This window comes from Molossus molossus, unplaced genomic scaffold (genome assembly GCF_014108415.1).
Source record: "Molossus molossus isolate mMolMol1 unplaced genomic scaffold, mMolMol1.p scaffold_m16_p_10, whole genome shotgun sequence".
In the NCBI taxonomy this organism is placed as follows: Eukaryota; Metazoa; Chordata; class Mammalia; order Chiroptera; family Molossidae; genus Molossus; species Molossus molossus.
This window is the reverse complement of record NW_023425345.1, coordinates 97,093,274-97,113,181: the sequence shown is the minus strand read 5'-3', so window position 1 is coordinate 97,113,181 and position 19,908 is coordinate 97,093,274. Positions and strand designations below refer to the sequence as shown.

At 35.8% G+C, this 19,908-nt stretch overlaps 1 protein-coding gene across 15 annotated transcripts in view; it reads right to left on the bottom strand.

Moving 5' to 3' along the window:
• CDK8 (cyclin dependent kinase 8) overlaps nt 1–19,908 on the bottom strand; it is a 136,427-nt gene that overhangs the window by 13,044 nt on the left and 103,475 nt on the right. For 14 of the 15 annotated variants that reach the window (XM_036251638.1, XM_036251640.1, XM_036251641.1 and 11 more), the window contains 2 exons: nt 8,683–8,740; nt 5,346–5,477 (listed from right to left, as the gene is read on the bottom strand). In XM_036251638.1, the coding sequence (XP_036107531.1) occupies nt 5,346–5,477; nt 8,683–8,740 (190 nt within the window). The remainder of the gene's footprint in view (nt 1–5,345; nt 5,478–8,682; nt 8,741–19,908) is intronic. The other variant, XM_036251654.1, reaches the window with a different exon arrangement.

Here is a 19,908-nt window from a genome sequence, read left to right as displayed (position 1 = left end):
TCTAATAACTTCTTTTCTTATATTTCTTCTGCTATCTTTCATTTTTATCCATTTCACCAACCTTCCTTCCTTCAAAATCCTGATCCAGACATGAATCATGAATTTGAGTTAGCTGATCAGGCTATTATTTCAGACACCTTTTTAACCTTTGTAAGTAGTCTCTCCTCCCTATCATGCCTATTTTGTCAGTTACCAAGTTCATTTCATGGGAAAGTCCTTTCCTGCTCACCTACCAGCTTAACTCCTTCTAGAAAGATTTTCCAAATTAGAAACATATAAATTCCATCTACTTCTCAAAATCTGTGACGCTCATGTGTAGCTACTGAAGTAGCCAGGAAAGGTCGATAACAACTGGCATGCTACATAGGCCCAAACAGGAGAGGAAGACTTCTTAACTAATGTTTTAATCAACAGGTGTACTAATAGCAAGCTTCTAGTTAATAAAAGAGTAAGTTTTCATTCTCCCTATCTTATTGTACATTTCCCATCTTAAAGAATGCTACATAATAAGTGGGCATTCAGTTATCTGAGGATAAAAATCTGAGCTTGAAAGTCCATACTTTAGTAAAACTTAAGACTACCTTACTATTAATTAATGAAAAATTAATAACTTTCTTCCAGCCTTCTCCACAAAGTCAATCAAAACTGAGTTAAACTTTGTCCTTGGGAGTATAATGTTTACTAACCTATTATTTTCTCTCTTTGGTTTAATGATTCAGTTTCTGAACAGAATAAATGACCACAGCACTAAAATCTGTTTGTATTAGAAAGTGGGAACATGTTAGTTGGATGTTCAGATTTTTTCCCTATGCTCTTTTGCTGTTTCTTAGTAGCCTTTAGTTTAACATAATCCACTAAACTCCACTAGCAGATTTAACCCTTCTAAATGATGCCAAAGGTATTTGTGTATAGATTCAACCTCACTGGTTCTTCTATATGCTACTCACACTACAACTATCTGCTGGGAAAGTCAATCTGCTAGGGAAGATCTTGGCAGGCGCTTTCCCTGTGGTGTGGGGAATCTGTTGGTTACTTTAATGGACTCTTAGGCTACCTGCATAGGTAATGGAAAGAATGTGAATGTGTGGGAGAGACTGAAATCAAGGAAGAAATTTCAATTTTTACTCCTTTATTCTAAAAACGGTTTATGTGTAATTTCTTTCTCCCGCAAACAAAAAGCAATTTGTAAGATACCAATATAAATTTTTTTGAGATAATAATTTGATAGAAAACTGTTCCCAGTCAAGTCAGGTAGACAGAGGGTAGGGAGCACCACTGCGGAGGAACTACCATGGACCTGAGTGTCAATCATTTGCACCCAAGTCAGTAACCTGTGATCTTCCTATCTCAGAAGGCAGTTGTTTTTACCTAAGGCCACAGAACTGAAGAGATGAGTAGGCTAAATTCTCATTTTCAGAAAATGAGGCTAAAGGATTAAATGTCTTGCCTAAACACACACACACACACACACACACCCTCCAGAATGACAAAGCTACTAAGGCTATAAGACAGAGTGCCTGTCTCTGTTACTTCTATTGTTTAAAAATAGGAGAAAATTATTTTATGCATATATTCATAGTTTTCTCATCTGGACTGGACATCCCTTAAACTACATTAATTTGCATTTATTTGGTTTCTCTTAATTTTAAAATGTTTAAGTTATCCAATAAATGTTAATGTTGATGAGAAGGAAAAGGGAAAAATGTAAAGACAGTCTCTTTCTCAAATTATAAAGTCATTAGAATAAAATAATCTACCTAAATGCTGATAGGTTAGCTTTGTGACAAAGAACGCTTGCAATGAAACTGCTGGACTGTAGAATTGGTGAATAACAGGTTATACAAATCTTATTGTTCACAGTAAATACAAGTTTATTAAGAAAAAAGAAAAAGATAATAAATAATGAAACAGTCACAAGCTTCTGTGACAGCACATTTCTTTTTTTTTCAATTTTTATTTCTTAATTTTAAGGAGAGAGAGAAAGGAGGGAGGGAGAGAGAGGAGAGAGAGAGAGAGAGAGATTTGTTGTTCCACTTATTTGCATTCATTTGTTGCTTCTTGTATGTGCCCTGATCAGGGATCAGACCTGAGACTTTGGTGTATTGGGATAACACTCTAAACAACTGAGCTACCCATCTAGGGTCGAAAGTATATTTCCTTTTTTTTTTTCTAATGTATTTTTATTGATTTTTAGAGAGACAGGAAAGGAGAAGGAGAAAGAGATAGAAACATGGATGTGAGAGAGAATCATCGATTGGCCACCTCCTGCACTGCCTCCCCCTACCCCCCGGGGGATCAAGCCCACAACCTGGGCATGTGCCCTGACCAGGAATCGAACCAGCAACCTCTTGGTGCATGGGTCGAGGTTCAACCACTGAGCAATACTAGCAGGGTGAAAGTATATTTTTTAATTAATTTAAATGAATTCAAAGTCTCAAGTTTTCAGTTAACATCAGCTAAGATTAGGTAATCACTTTCTATTTGTATGGTCTGTTAATGTCTTACCAAAAATAACACTGCTTTTAAATATTCCTTTTCTAGGTGGAAAAAATAGCTATGTACCATATTAGTTTATATGTTTTTTTAAGTACATTGATAACGTACTTGTAAAAAAGATAAACATATTATGTTTGGATAGTTCAGAAACAGAACTATCTTCAATAATCTTACTTTTCCTTCTGATTTTTAAAATATATGTATTTTATTTTAGAATTATTTTAGATTTGTAGAAAAGCCACCAAGATAGTTGAGAAATTCCATATCTGACTTAACTTTATCTACCTTTATTTTTCTATAAAATAAAATGTGGTCTCAAAGCTGGTATGAAGAGTAGTGAACACTAAGATTTTTTAAAAAAAAGACACACTGGATTCAAGATTGACATGGGGAAATGATCACAAGTATTTCTCCTTTTGCCTTCTTGAATATACATTGAAATGGCAATAAAGCAATGAAGGTACAAATCCACAATAATAACAAGAACCGGAAGAGATCCTCAGGGACAAGATTCATTCACTGACTCAAAAGAGTATGACGTAACCACTATGTACCATATAGGCACCGGCTACAATGGAGAACAGCTAGGACAGGTTGATCTATTTTTCAAGGCACTGTTCAGTGCTATCAAGATAGTAAGATAGAAGAGTGATGGGGAAGGTAGGGTGGTTACTCTAGTATGTGGTCAAAGAATTTCTCTGTGAAGAGACAGTACTTTGACTAAGATCTGAATGAAAAGAAGAGACTGGCCATGTGAAGACCTATCTAGGCAGATACATAGAAATTATTTGTGGAATAGTTCAGAGAAGGCCCTAGGCTACAGTATTATTATTAAGTAGGAAGCAGAATTGTCCTGCACAACTCTAGAAAATTTTGTACTTTAAAATACCAACTACAAAATTGGTACATAGTTGTGATTCACAGTTGGGAATCGAAGTATGTGGAGGGCCATCAAGTCATACACTGAATTTTGATTGTGTGGGTGGTTGTCGCCCAACCCCTGCGCTGTTCAAGAGTCAACTATCTTTTGAAGAGCTGATCCTCCTTCCGCCACTCTCCTCCACTGCCCTGGGGCTATCAGGTATATACACAGATTGGGCCAAAAGTTGGAGAATTCTTCCTTGAAAGAATTTGAATGGTCTCAGGGCAAAGACTTGTATATACTAGCATTTAGAGCTTCCCCAGTTAATGGCAATTCTCTGATGGAGCACCCCAAAGTAAAGTCCTATGATCTATGTACACAAAATTCCCAAGCAACTTTTTATAATCATATTTTTAAATATTAAAAGACAATCAAGGGTCAACAGCAGTTGAAGAATACTTGCCACATGGGAGGAGGTGACCAAGACATACACATAAAAAGAGTGCCTATAGAGAAGACAGTTAATTATTCCAGGAATACAGCAAATTATAACCAATTAAAGAGCACTGTTATCACTGCCTTAATTTGAGAACCTTTTCTTTTCATAAAGTAATACAAGATATTATGAAAAAGTAATCATCAGAATTACGAAGGGGATCTTGGAAATAAAAAAGACAAAGGCAGAAAACATAAGCAAAGTGGTATAAAGGCTCAATCCAAGATGTCCAACATCTGTCTATACTTAGTTCAGGAGAGAAAAAACAGGGATGTAGGAAATAAACTTTGGAATGAATATATCTACCAAGTGCCCAGCACATCACTGTGAAATATAAGGATGAGAAATTCTGTTTTGTTTTCAGAAAGACAAAAACCCCAGGAAATCAACCAGTAAGTGAGAATAAGGTTGGCATGAGACATTTCATTAGCAACAATCATGCTAGAAGACAATGGAGAAGCGTCATCAAATTTTAAGAGAGAATTGTTTTGCACCTTGAATTGTAAACCCCATCAAATTGTCAAGTATAATAAAGGCATTTTTTTTAGAAATACAAGAACTAGAAAATTTACCTCTAGGACACCCTTCCAAAGGCAATTACTTGAGAATATGCTGCAGCAAAATAAGGAATGAGATAATGAAATCCAGAAAGAAATAGATCCAACCCAGAGGGGGGAAAAAAAGGAAAAGCCAGGACGAAACACAACCCAGAACAGAGCAAAATGCAGAAGACTTCAGGATGGATATATCCAAGGAAAGAAAGGTGGGCTCAATACCATCCTGGAGAACACAGAACAAGTTAAGTGAGCAATAAAGACACACAATAAAGGCAAAGAACATACACTTGGGGAAAAAGGACTGGCAGCTGAACACTGAATCTATTACAATATATGATCTAGGTATAAACTATGGGAATTATGACTTCTGAACAGAAAATAAATGTTGTAAACATTGACAAAGTAGTAATACTAATTATGATGATGACATTACTAATATAGTTTATAAATTGAGAGGGAGGTGGGGGAAGAAGTATAAGAGCACTAATTTCATAAAAATTTAAAAGTCAATTAAATGTTCTAAACAACTACTTTTTAAAATATTTTTTTTCCTTTAACTTTAAGGGGATCTTTTAGGAGCTAATATTTCAAAGAATAATTGTCTGAAGTTCAAAGATTTAGAAATTTTACTGTGCTTATTTTTCCTTTCAAGTAAAATTTAAAATACTTTTTATTTGGAATGCATAGCATGATCCCATATATTTAAAATGTTTTTAATATCTATTTATCTATCAGAGAGATATGTCTGGGATGATATACTGATATACCGCTAATGCTAATGATGGTATTTCTGGGTAGTAGAATTTTAGGTTAGTTTTTGCTCTTACTTTTATCATTTTCTGTTATTTGATTTGCAAATATATAGAAATATGTATATTTTACAACAACAAAGTCACTTTTAAAATGTCATAGACTCTTAATCAGTTGTACTCACCAATAGCTTTGGTATAATGTCTTGCTCCAAGAAGTAATTCTGGGGCTCGGTACCAGAATGTCACGACTACTGGATCCAAATCTGCTAAAGGCTTCAAAGGTGAATTAAATAATCGGGCAAAGCCCATATCAGCTGTAAAAAACAAACAAACAAAGAAGAATGTTAAATAAATAGATTTTAACAAATGTAATTGATTACTCTAATTTTACCACTGTTATTTAGTAAGATATAAAAATGTGCTGAATTCTGGAGAAAAACCCCACAAAACCTAATGATAAAACAAGTTTGAGATCTTCATTCTTTGCAAACAATTATCACTCACCCTTCCACTGGGTTAGAGACAGGCTGTGCTGCCAGAGGTCAAGGGTGACCCTACCCCTCTGGGCAGATTTCTTTCCATCTGTCATACCACCACTGGGGACAGGATTGTTAAGCTGCATTTCCATTCTTTGCATTAGTCAAAAGCACTGAGAAACCAGATCAGAGTAAGGCTTTCCATTATTTCATCAAATAGCTCATTCATGGTGTAATCAAAAGTTGAATGTATAATATGTTAACACCACTATTTCCCCCCATTTATTTGGGATGAATTTTACTAACTTAAGAATCATAGTATTTTGTTAAGCTAGAAAAGACTTTAAAGTCATATAATTCAATCACCTCTTTTTCCAAATGAGAAAACGGACTTGACAAATGCCATCACTCATATCAGAACTGGAGCAGTGGTGAGATGCAGTTCGTGGCATTTAACATGGTTTAATTATGTAGTGTAGTTATTCAGGTACGGCTGTATCCTATTAAACTATAATCTTGTTCAAGGCAAAATTTGTCTTTTTCCTCTCTCTGCCTTTTTTAGCATCAAGTAGGGTGTCATTAGGTATAGCTTTTGGCAAATACATATTGAATGAAAAATCACTATCACACCACCAATTCAAAAATTTCAACATTTATCCACTATTTGTTTAGTTTTGTTCTCCTAATATACATTTTTTTAATCCTCACCTGAGTACATTTTCCCATTGTTTTTTAGATAGAGTGGAAGGGAGAGAGGTGGGGTGGGGGTGGGAGGATAGAGAGAGAGAGAAAGAAACATCACATCGATTGGTTGCCTCCTACATGACCTCCACCAAAACTGGGGAATCAAACCTGCAACCCAGATACGTGCCCTTGATTGGGAATCAAACCACTGAGTCCGACACTTTAACTGCTGAGCCAAACTGGCCAGGGCCTGATATACATTTTTAATGAAACAGACCCTAGCCCAGTGCTTCTCAACCTGCGGGTTGCGACCCCTTGGGGGTTGAACGACCCTTTCACAGGGGTCGCCTAAGACATAACAGTAGCAAAACTACAGTTATGAAGTAGCAACAAAAATAATTTTATGGTTGGGGGTCACCACAACATGAGGAACTGTATTAAAGGGTCGCGGCATTAGGAAGGTTGAGAACCACTGCGCCTAGACTAACCTAATTAACTATGGAGGTTTAAAGAAACAACACAGACATTTGGCAAAGGATTAAAACTATAAGTCAGATTACTAAATACTGGTTTATAGAAGACTGACATTTCTTAAATGTGAATGCTTTGAGCTGTTAGTGCCCCCCAAACCAGCCAACATTATATACATTACACAAAAGTATAATTACACAAAAATAGATTATCTTATTGTTTTCCTCAAATTTTACAGTAAGGAACACATCTGTAACTACTGTTTGGATGGGTCTTTTATAGTTTGCATGAATTTGCAAGCTTATATTTGAATTTGGTGCCACAAAACTGGATGGACATGTGAGGACGTTAACAGTCATTTGATGACAGTACTTACTGGGCCTGGTTCTCCTGGAAGTCAATAACTAGAAGTACTTTTAGGTGAATCAGATGTTATCACTACTAAAGATTTTGTAAAGTTTATATCATAAAAGTATATCTGAGTCTAATTAAAAGTGGAAAGTGATACTTGGGGAATTTATAGAGGAGGATAGGGAAGAGAGCTAGGAGTACCTACTTTTCTTTTTTCTTTATGGATTTTAGAGAGAGAGGAAGGGAGAGGGAGAGAGAGAAACATCGATGAGAGAGAACATCGACTGGCTGCCTCCTGCATGCCCCCCACTGGGGATCGGACCCACAACCCGGGCATGTGCCCTGACCCGGAATCGAACCAGCGACCTCTTGGTTCATGGGTCAATGCTCAACCAGTGGACCACACCGGCTGGGTGTGGAACATCTACTTTTTCTTTGTTGGAGAAGTGATACAAATCAGCTTATAATTCTAACTCATATTAAATTATGCAATCAGAAATTACTATTTACTTTGTTAAAGACTCCCACAATTCTGCTGCCTTTAAATTAATACAATTCAGTTACAACATTTCTTCCACCCACACACAAAACAAACTAAATAAATGTGACAAACACAATTTAGAAATGACAATGAAAAAAAGTAACCAGGTAGGATAAATTCATTCTATCCTTATAGATTATCAGACCAAAAATGGGTAAAATTTTGTTTTGCTATTTAAAAAAAAAAAAACTGTTAAAAAACATGCCAAGAGCCCTGGCCTGTCTGGCTAATTGGTTAGAGTATCGGCCCAGGGACCAGAGAGTCTGGGATTCAATTCCGGTCAAGGGCATGTGCCTGGGTTGCAGGTTTCTCCAGTCCCTGACCAGGGCAGTGTGGGAGGCAACCAATTGATGTCTCTCTCTCAACATGATGTTTCTCTCTCTCTTTCTATTTCCCTCCCTTCTACTCTCTCTACAAAATAAAAAAATCAATGGAAAAAAATTTTAAAACATGCCAAGGTAGAGAATGCTCATTAAGTTTTTTCCCATCAGGCAAAGGCCTGCTACAAGACAGGCTTGTTAGAACTTATGGTTCAGTGCCTATCTGGCCTCAATGGTTTTCCTAGTTTGTAATTCCTAATCTAGATGAGGTCAGCGGAGGCATATGTTCTAATCTAATCCGGCTCAGATGAATAGAACTGATGGTTTAATTACTAGTATGCTGCTGTATGCCCTTGGGACTAAAATAAAGGTGAAGCTAGCATCTAACATAGATAGAAGCCACTCACCTCCACAGGCTATTTTTAATGAAGGTAAAGGTTTCTAAAAAACTTGCATGGCTTATTTTATAATTAGAACACTTCAGTCTAAAGATTTTCTGACACCTTTAAGAGTATGAAACACTTTTCACTTTTCGTGTATACTCTTTAAAAATGGCTTTGATCATATGGAGGTACATGAATGTATGCATATTATTAAAGCAAAAATTAGAAGTGATAAAGCTGCCTGCAAAAGTCTCAAAAGTACTACACTGTGATTTATCAAAGATATAACATACCAATTTTTACTCTTCCTCGCTCGGGACCTTCACCCATAACTAAAATATTAGCAGGTTTCTGTGGAAACAAAATAGTGTTTTTCAGTAGACAGCAGTGGTTTCTTTCAAATATACAATATGCCAATATAACATAAATCCACCTTTTAAAAATCTCATTTACTAAAAAATTAAAATCAAATACAGGTCACCATAGAAACTCTATGCAAAGCAATACAGAATCTTCACGAAGGCCCAAATACGGCAGTGCTTTTCTCCACACAGCTAAGGCTTTTCCTGGCCCTTCTGTCAGTGTTTTCACAACTGTGGATCATCTGACAGAAAGGTGTGTGTTGTGGTTCCTTTTAACTCTCAATTATATAAAATATCTTGCAACTTTAAGGAATAGATTTTTAAAGATGATTTAATACTAAGTAGCAAATTAATTACAGCCACCTAATACCCCCTTTTTGAAAACAGCCAGGTATGCATCATGCTTACATGAGAAAATGATAGTGAAATCAATTTAATAAAGTCTTTTCTAAATGATTTAGTGAAGTAATAGGAATTTTCCGTGACCTGAACAGTTTTGAGGTTTTTATTTTTAAATATAAAAAGAAAGCTAAAATTTTAAAGTAAGATTTTACAAAATATTTAAAAATTTTTAAATCTCTACAAATGTATATGATTAACTGTCATTTAAAGTTTGTTCTCGTGGTACCTACTACATTAACATAAAAGGGTTGCTCCCTCCTCAAGAAGGGGGAGGAAAAGGAAAAGAAGGAAGAGAAGGGAAGGGGAGGGAGGGGAAGAAAGAAGCAATCCCCACGCTGTGTTCATCCTGTTATACTAATTCTACCAGTCTGCTAAGTAAAAGTGAAACTAGATTTCATTATTGATCAAAGCAGCCTTAAAATAAAATTTAAGATTTTAATGAAGGCTCTTTTCAGTGGTAACTAGTTCACAGGCTTTCCTAACCTGCTTAGTGACAGCCCCTGTACTATTACTGACAAAATACAACTTATAGTGCATTATTCTATCAACCACAAAAGATCAAAAAAATATTAGTCCCCAGAAAAATACAAGAGATTGCTGAAATGGTAGCATATATATCTCAGAGGTTAAACATCCCTATATTTGTGAAGGTGAGGAGACTGGGCACCAGAGAGATTAAATGACTTGCCCTAAGTATAATCAACAAGACTGGGGGAGCAGCAGAATCGACCCCATCTCAAAACAATCTAGTGCTCCCTTCCTAATATATTATTCTGAAAGTAACTTTATGTAGTGAGTTTTTTAATTATTATGTATTACTGCAATTAACAAAAATGATAGTTATATTCAAGAAAAAGTTGTCATTACCCCCCACACACTCCTGGCCACTGAGATAACTGGCTAAGCACCAAAAGGAAGTACAGCACTAATAATATCCCCTGTGTGCTGCCTGCTTTGTGCACTGTTCATGGACCAACACTGGGTTCATCTCTGCAGAGACTCTTAGAGTCAGCCTACTTCAAAATGAAACCAGATCTCTGAGACTTTGGTGAAGGCAGAGGGAAGCTTTCCAAGGGGAATAAGACAGCATTTCTATTTGGCTGGTGGAAAAGGCTTGCTCTCAACTCACAATGTGGGCTCAGCAGGATACTTTCATGTTTACTAGAACTCTCTTCTCATGATTCCCAGGACAGGACTCTCTAAACATCTCTTAAACACACTCCCTACTCTTTAACCCCATTTTGATTCTCTTCCCATCAAGTCCATCTTCCCTACTAATGCCAGGGTTATCTTTCTGAGATAAAACTGATCTTGTCACACCTTCCCTTAAACTTTTCTAGAGTAAAGTGAAACATTATTACAAGAAGATTAGGGGAAAAGGGCAGAACACAAAATGATACATACATACATAAACTATGATTATAACTATGTTTCTAAAAAGTGCTCAGTAGGACTAGAACAAGAAAGAGAAGGAGGTATGGATGAACCTTTTCAAAAATGTCTTTGAATGCTTTTGCTATGCTTTATTATTATTACTAAAATATTATTTCAACTTCATTTATTCCTTTACCAAATGTGAGCAAAATCCAAAGTCCTTATAACGGGATGCAAGACACCTGTAAGCTCATTCCCATTGATCTCTGCAGCCCAATTTTTCGCCACTTCACACTGCTCTGCCACATGTATGTTCAGTGTTGTGTGACTAGACTTCTCACAGGTGTATCATTGCTATCCCACCATTTCTGTCCCCAAAGACATTCCCTCTCACCACCCATTGCTCCTTCACCCCAAGTCCCACTCTCTTCTCCAGAGGAACAAGGTAACTACTGATTTGCTGTGATGGATTTTTCTACCACTAGAGTGCTCAATCCTAAAATATTACAGTAAAACCTTGATATAACAGACTAATTAGGGCAAGGGGGTGTCCTTTAAAGCCAAAAGTCTGTTACATAATAAAGTAGGTTTTCCGATTTTGTATGTTAAAAAATTGACAAATTAGTTAACCTACTTTTACTTATGTAAACATGTTTGTGTAATTAAAATAAGTATGTATGAAAAGTTTAATTTCACAGAAAAGTTTTCTATATGTCACAGTACTTTAAAGTTTATACTGAATAGGTCTAGTAAATGTGTGCATTCACGTCACCAAAAGTAAACAATGCATGCGACTGGGGGTGTGGCTTAGCCCAGTGGGAACATAGGCCAGGATTCCTTAAAACTGCTGCATAGTCATGACTGGGGAAAACAGAAACAGTCACTGTCACTGCTAGCAATGCAGTGTGATCATGTGCTAACCATTTGCCAACTACTATTATGTGCGGTGACTCTTGGATTTAAATGTGTAGACTACAGTTGGAGATATGTAATATTATTTATGTCGGCAAAATTACTACAGTGTTTTTTCCAACATATAGCCTAGTCACTAAAATTTGTTAGAAATAACAGTGAATTAATAACAGAATATAAACTGTTAATTTAATTATAAGCAAATTTTGGTTAAAAGCATTTTAAAATTAACAGGGCGTTCATTTTCACATACAACATACAGACCAGATAGTTTGTCTGTTAAATCTGAAATTCGTTAAATCAAGGTTCGCAAAATTGAGTGAGGGTTTACTGTATCTCCATATCTGGCAAAATCACAAGTATTCATGGGCATCTTTCTCCTACTTATATTTGGAAGGAGTGGGAAAAAATCTTGTTTGCCCTCTTCTTAGTCATTCGGCAGCTGGGCCCAGAACTGAGAAGCCCTGGGATGGTAGCTATTGGTCAGCCTGCTACTGGGCAAAGAGGGAAAACTCCTTCTCTTGTTCTTCATTTTATTCTAGACTTACGGGACTGGTCCAGTTCCAAACTTGGATTTGAGTATTGGTAGGGAGTAAACAGTTTCTTTGTCAAGGTATGGCCTAGTATTAGGGTTTAGGGCCAAAGCTCCAGTTAATTAAACATTAATTTGCTAGGCAACTCACTGACTGTTGTATGGACAGAAGTAGGTCTTAGGCAAAGACATGACATACTTCTACTTAAAAGTATCTCTGCCTAGAAATGCAAATTAAAACTATAATGAGATTCTGTCAGATAGCTATCATTAATAAATCCACAAACAAATGTCGGTGAAGGTTTGGAGAAAAGGAAACCCTTATGCATTGTTGGTGGGAATCCAGACTGGTACAGCCGCTAAGGAAAACAGTATAGAGGGTCCTCAAAAAATTACAAATGGAACTGCCTTATATGACCCAGCGATTCCACTTCTGGGTATATATATCTGAAGAAACCCAAATCACTAATTCGAAAAACTATATGCACCCCTATGTTCATTGAAGTATTATTTACAATAGTCAAGACAGGGAAGCAACCCAAGTATCCACAGATAAACGAGTGGATAAAAAAGTTGTGGTACATATATATAATGAAATATTACTCAGTCATAAAAGGAATGAAATTTTACCATTTGCAACAGCATGGATGGATCTAGAAGGTATTATGTAAGTGAAATCAGTCAGAGAAAGACAAATACCATATAATTTGACTTATACGTGGAATCTAAAAAAACAAAATAAAGGAAACAAACAAAACTGAAATAGACTCATAGACACAAAGAACAGACTGATGGTTGCCAGAGGGGAGGGGAGTTGGGGGACAGGGTGAAGGAGGTGAAGGAACCAAGAAGTACAAAATGGTAGTTAGAACATAAAGTACAGTATAAGGAATATAGTCAGTAATACTGTAATAACTATATATGGTGCCAGGTGGGTACTTTAAATATAAGGGAAAACACTTTGTAAAATATATTACTGTCTAACCACTATGCTGTATACCTGAAACTAATACAAAATACTGAATGTAAATTATAATTGAAAAATAAAATGTAAAGTTCTTAAAAAAAAAAACCAAACAGCGCCTCTGCCTCTAAGTGAATTTAAATTCAGTTTGGACATACTTTACAGTCATAAAGGGGCTGGTTTTCAGTGTTGCTTTAATAACACTATTTAATAAACAATGGGTCCTTCCTCTTGTTATTTTCCATGGTAGCATTCCATATGCCCCTGGGCATGATATTAAGATGAGCAGACAAGTCTAAGTTTCTTTTGTACATGTAACCTAATGGAAATCTCACTGGAAAAAGGGAGAAAGGCCCTGAAGATCATGAATACTCTTATCAGCATGTGTTTCATTGCTTAATCAGTATTAGAGAAAGTTTCAAAGAACTTGATGGGCCCTGGCTGGTTTGGCTCAGCGGTTGGAGCATCAGCTTGCGGACCACAGAGTCCCGGGTTCGGTTCCCACTAGGGGCACATACCAAAAATAAATAAATAAATACATACATACATAAATAAAGGACTTGATGGACAATTTTTGTTGCAGTACTTAATGCCACATTGAAATAATATTCTATCCTCTAAAAAAGCAAATTTCTTTTTCTATTTTGATATAAGTAGGAGAATTTGGTAGCAGTATTTAACTCTAGAGCCAAAAATTTCCAAGTAGTTGGTGATAATACACAAAACAATGAGTAATAACTGTTATTTTGGTAAATGGTCTGTGATCTTTCATATGCTATCAAATATAATCACCTTGAAAGAACATATAGAACTCTGCTGGTGATATATGAGGCATTTACTCCATCAGACTATATTTGCTGCTATGGAGATCAGAGGTCCAACACGATTTAAAAGTGTTATAACATCATGGCAACATCTTCAAGTACAGCTATGCTAGGCACAGAAATGACTACAGACACCTTACTGCACGCTGAGTAATGAAATAAATCAATGAGAGACTTATTTGAGGTATATTTGTTTGAAACTATATCTTTATCTTATTGTTGTTTCATTCCTCCTTCAAAAAAAAACCACAACAAAAAACAACTATGCTTGTAATAGAAAAAACATGTCCTTGCTTTGTAGGCTCACAGCTTTGCTTCTTGCTTTCTGTTGTTATGCTCCAAACAAACACTCATTCTCAAAGCAAGATTTTTGTGTTGCAGAGACAACCATCCTCATAGAGGCTTTCTGTTCTCCAGAACTGAACATGTGGACAAGCTGAGGAATAGTACATTGATAATTTTGGCATACAGCAGAAATGGCAAATTGGTTTCACTTGAGCCAACTATGATTTAAAAAAAAAAAAAAAGTAAGTACTACCGAGAGCTCTTTCCTGAGAAAGAATAGAAATTGGACTGATCAGGCAACTGCCACCATCAATCAGAGGCATCTGACACAGGTGCAGAAGTAGAGAATGGAGGCTTATTGCCAAATTAAATGCAACTCTTTATTCCAAGGATGAAAATGGGGTCCTCATATGTTCACTAATGTACTGAGGCAAAATGGAGACTTTGAGTCAATAGGAAAAGTTGATTCTCGATGATCTGTCTATGAAAAAATGAAGCAATCCATAAGTAACCAAGTGCTTTTATCCCAGATTTGTTCACAATTAAACTTTCACAAACATCAAACACCATAAACAACACAACCTGGTGGCAAAACTCTACATACTCAATGACGTTGACTTTGGTTGTTAATCATTTTGTACTACAACACATACTGAAAAAATTAACTGATACATGTATATGATATATGTATATATGTATATACATGATATATGTATATATATATGATATTCAAATGCAGCCCACAAAGTCTTGAATAAACATATATTCAGTCATTTTAAAAAACTGTTTTAATAAAATTTTCTAAGGAGTTCAGTTACAGATAGAAATTTGGAAATTTAGTGAATGTGGTCAGGAAGATATCTTAATAATAGTTTTCAGTTTTTCTTCAGCGCTATGAATTTGTATTTTTTAAACCTGTAATAGTAAATTTTCCTCCAGGACTGGTGCTTAACAACTTTAAGCTAAAACAGAAATTACCACTTTCTAATAAAGCAGTTTCTTCCCTTTTGTATAAATATGAACATAGTGTGAATCTATTCATGCAATTTTTATTAATACTTCTGATACTTTAAAAAACATAATACATTTTCCTTTTAGAATACATGGTTTTGTAGAAAAGTTCATTTTCTTTTTAAAAAAATTTTTTTATTTTTATCCTCACCCAAGGACATTTTTCCATTTTTTGTTCCCATAGAGTGGGAGGGAGAGGAAGAGAGAGAGAGAGAGAGAGAGAGAAACATCGACATGAAAGGGACACATTGAGTGGCTGCCACCCGCACAACCAAGGGCCGGGGACAAACTGCAACCAAGGTACATGCCCTTAGCGGGAACCGACCCCAGGTCTCTCTGGACCGCAGGCCAACGCTCTAACCGCTGAGCAAAACTGGCCAGGGCTTAATTTTCTTTAAATATGATTAATACAATTTACTATACAGCTTTAACCACAATTTTTTGGTATACTTTCTTTTGTTGATGTATTTTGTTTTAGTTTCTTATTTCTATTTTGTGTATGCTTTTTCTCTTAACATGGTAACACTATTTAAGCTTACCACAATTTCATGTGACTATACAATTTTTTTTGTGTCATAATTTGATCAATTATTTTCTAGTTGTTAGACATATAATTTTTTTCAACTTATCATTATTATTCATAATGGTGAGATGGCCTTTTCATCATTTTAAAAATAATACCCTTAAAAGAGTTTATGAAAACCCTGGCTGGGTGGCTCAGTTGGTTAGAGTATCGTCTTGTACACCAAAAGGTTTTGGACTCAATTCCTGTTCGGGGCACATACATTGGTTGCGGATTCAACCCTCACTGGGATGTGTAAGGAGGGCAGCCAATCAATGTTTCTTTCTAAAAATCACTAATAAAACCATATCCTTGGGTGAGGATTAAAAAAAAGAGTTTACTAAAAGTTTACTAAAGGTAGGATTGATGGATCAAAAGAAATGAATATTTTTAAGTTGTTGATAATTCTTACTTTCCAGGTTGTAATTTATGTCATAGCAGCTATGACATTCACTCAACATACTGAGGGCATATCAGGTACTGTCCTCGGCATGTGATAGACAGTGGTTAACAAGAGACATGGTCCCTGTCACACAGGAAAGCTAGATATTAGTAAAGATAAACAAATACGTAAAAAGTTATCAAGTGTAATAAATGCTATACAAGAATAAAAGGATTCTGTTAGAGAGAATGGGGAGCCTACTCTGAATCCGGTGGTGAGGAAAAGGAAAAAGGGGGGGTACGACTTTGGAGAGAGTGGTGAGGGAAGCCCTCTCTGAGGTGGCATGTAAGCTAGGATCTGAAGGATAAGAAGGAACTACCCAGAGGAAAGGATTACTTATGTGTTATATAAGTGGATGAAGTCAGAAAAACTTCTCAGACAGAAGGAAAAACAAGAAAGCTCTGCAGTGCACTCAGCCAGTGTGGCTCAGTGGATTGAGCATCATCCCATGGACTGAGAGGTCTGGGTTCAATTCCAGATCAGGGCACATACCGGGGTTGTGGGCTTGATCTCCAGTAGGGGGCATGCAGGAGACAGCCAGTTGATGCATCTCTCACACTGATGTTTCTATCTCTCTCTCCCTTCCTCTATCTTAAAAAAAAAAAAAAAAAAAAATCAATAAAAAGAAAGCTCCGAAGTGGGAAATGGCTTGGTTTATTCAAGAAGGCATTCGTAGGCAGAGCATATTGTGCAGGGGCACACTGGCAGGAAATGGGGTTACTAACATAGGTGGGGGCCAGACAATGCAGGGTCTACTTTGCATATAAAATGTCCTTTGCACATTTGGGGGGAAAAAACTACAGCAAAGAAGTTCATGGTGCTATTCATATAAGGTATAGTGAATACAAATCCATTTCCTTACGGTGGGCTCCCTAGCTGTATCATTCATAATTATATGTGTTTTGTTTTTAAGACACAAAGAGCTTTGCTTGGTAAATCTCTATTCTGTTCTGTTTTTCAGTTTTTTAATTTAATTTTCTCCATCACTTGTTATCCCCTCTATGCCATCTTCCACTTCCACCCATCCCCCTCCACCCCACAATCACCTCACTGCTGTCCTTGAGTTCTCTTTCTTTTGTGCTCAATCCTTCCCCACAATAACCCCAGCTGTCTGTCTGCTCTAAAAATGAAAATAAAATAAAATGTCCTTTGTAGCTCTAAAATAAAATTTCAGTAAAAGCTTTTTTGGAAGGAAGTGACAATTTGACAAGAGCAATATGAATGTTATGTACCAGGTCCACTACGCGGATTAATTAATTCCATCCTTACAATAACTCTTTATGAGTAGGTGTTACTATTCCACTTATGGAGAAGATGACCAAAGCCAGAAAGAACTCAGCTGAACTGAGTTAGTTCACATTAACCACTTGACACTAGTTCATCATTAGTAAAGCCAGGGCTCGAATGGGTAGAGTCCATCCTCTTAGCGACTGCACCACACTCCAGTGCACAACTGAGTGCTGTCATTTAACCAGAGGAAATGACATCTCCTTGATATGATGGCATTACTTTGCTAACAAAATTGGACTTGCTAAAAACATGTTTATACACACAATATATGTCTATGCATATGCATGTTGAGTGAATTTATTGCTTATATTACCTGTGGTCTGACTTTTGGTTAGTCTTGGTGTTTTTCTTAACTTATATGGATCTGTTATTATTCCTTTTCCTAACATATTCCAAGTTTTTGTTATTTGGTTTTCAAACAATTGGTTTAAAGCTGTATCTTTCTGCCTACTTGTATGATTTCAAAGAATTCTGCCATTGGGATGTGTCTTACAACTTGCCATGAATGTATACATTTCACTCGAATATCTTTCATACTTTCAAACTCTGTATCTTAAATGGCAAAACTTCAATTGATGGCGTATAATAGCTAAGAAAATATAATTCTGCTTTTATTTCTAGTTCATTTTATTGTATTCTGAGAAATTAATGCAGAATTTGTGCTTTAGTGAATACTTACTATGTATATCTTTGTCTTCCAGTACACACTGATTTTTTTCTAAATATGCAACTCCATAATTTTTGCTCATTTTTTATTTTAAAATAATAATCTGATAGAAAAATGTCAAGGTACATAACTACATATTTCTATTTCTTTTGATACAACTGCCAAATTGAAGAAACCATAAGTTCTCTGATGTATTTTCATTCTGCTGTTACAAAATGTTTCAAACTTTTGAAATATATTTTATCTACTGATAACTTTTTTTCAATATTTGGACACACTTTAGATGATTAGTTCTCAACTTTTCTCTTCCCTTAAACATTTGAGAAATATGATAGACTTCTTCAGAAGGTAAGAATAACAGTTCATAAAGAGGCTGAAAAAATAATCAGGAATATCATCAGCTATTTTACTTGTGGGACCTGAACATTCATTTCCTCATTTTAAATCAGAGAAATGTCAACCTAGTGTTGTTGCTAAGATTGTAAGTGAGTAATACACAGAAACAGCCTAATATAATGCTGGGTATATAAACAGTCATGAAGTTTTATCATGATAATTATAAAGGCAGATAACACTATAATTTTTTTAACAGTGACTTGCTATTGAGGTGATTCTTTAGTAGAAACTTCCTGGAAGACAGGGTACCCATGCATGATTGGACAGTGCCTCCAATGTGATTTTTCTATACCACCTGATAAGATGACCTTAGTTGCTCTTGATCATTTTCTAGCTTTTAGTCATTTATGCCTTTTACAGATTAAAAACTTTATTATTAGCTAGTTTTTTTAAATTAAAAAAATATATATGTTCTTGTCAAAAATGAAAATACAGAAAAGTATAAAGAAATTAAAATTTACCTGAAATCTCATCTTACAGAGTTGAATCATTACAAACATTGTGGTGGACGTAATTCCAGCTTTCTCTAAATCTGTATTATTTACATTTATTATAAATCTCTTATAAAGGTTCTTTTGATTCCTATATTTGTTCCTTCAACCGTAAATGAATAACAAATGCACAGTAACTACTGCATTTATCCTACTTTATTTAACCTTCCCTAGCATAGTTATTTAGGATATGTTTGGACCAGAAGAGTTCCAGAACACTGTTAACTAATAGTAGAGATAGAAGGTTAGCAGAATAGCTGCACAGTCATGCACTGCTTAACAAGGATACATTCTGAGAAATTATCAGGCAATTTCATTACTGTGTGAACATCATACAGTGCCCTTACACAAACATAGATGGTACAGCCTACCACACACCTAGGCTATATGTGCTATAGCCTATTGCTCCTAGGTTACACACCTGTCTGGCATATTACTGTGCTGAATACTATAGGCAATTATAATATAATGGTAAGTATTTGTGCATCTAAATATATCTAAACATAGAAAAGGTACAGTCAAAATATGGTATAAAAGATAAAAAGTGGTACACCTGTACAGGGCCCTTACCATGAATGGAGCTTGCAAGACTGGAAGTTGCTCTGGGTGGGTTAGTAAGTGAGTGGTGAGTGAAACTGAAGGCCTAGGAAATTACCATACACTACTGCAGACTTTATAAACACTGTACACTCAGGTCACACTCAATTTATAAAACATGAGATTAAATCAAGCACAAGAGAAAATGAAGCTATCAAGAGACATGGTAAACACATTTATGAGGCTGTCACTGGTCTAACACCACAAACTGTTTCACAGCAAAATTTTTATTTTTTATTTTTGGTACGTTCCCCTAGCGGGAACTGAACCCGGGACTCTCTGGTCTGCAGGCTGACGCTCCAAACGCTGAGCCAAACTCACCAGGGCTCACAGCAAAATTTTTTTAAGTAAAACGAGTATACTCTAAAATAATGAAAATATAGTACAGTAAATACATTAGCCAGTAAC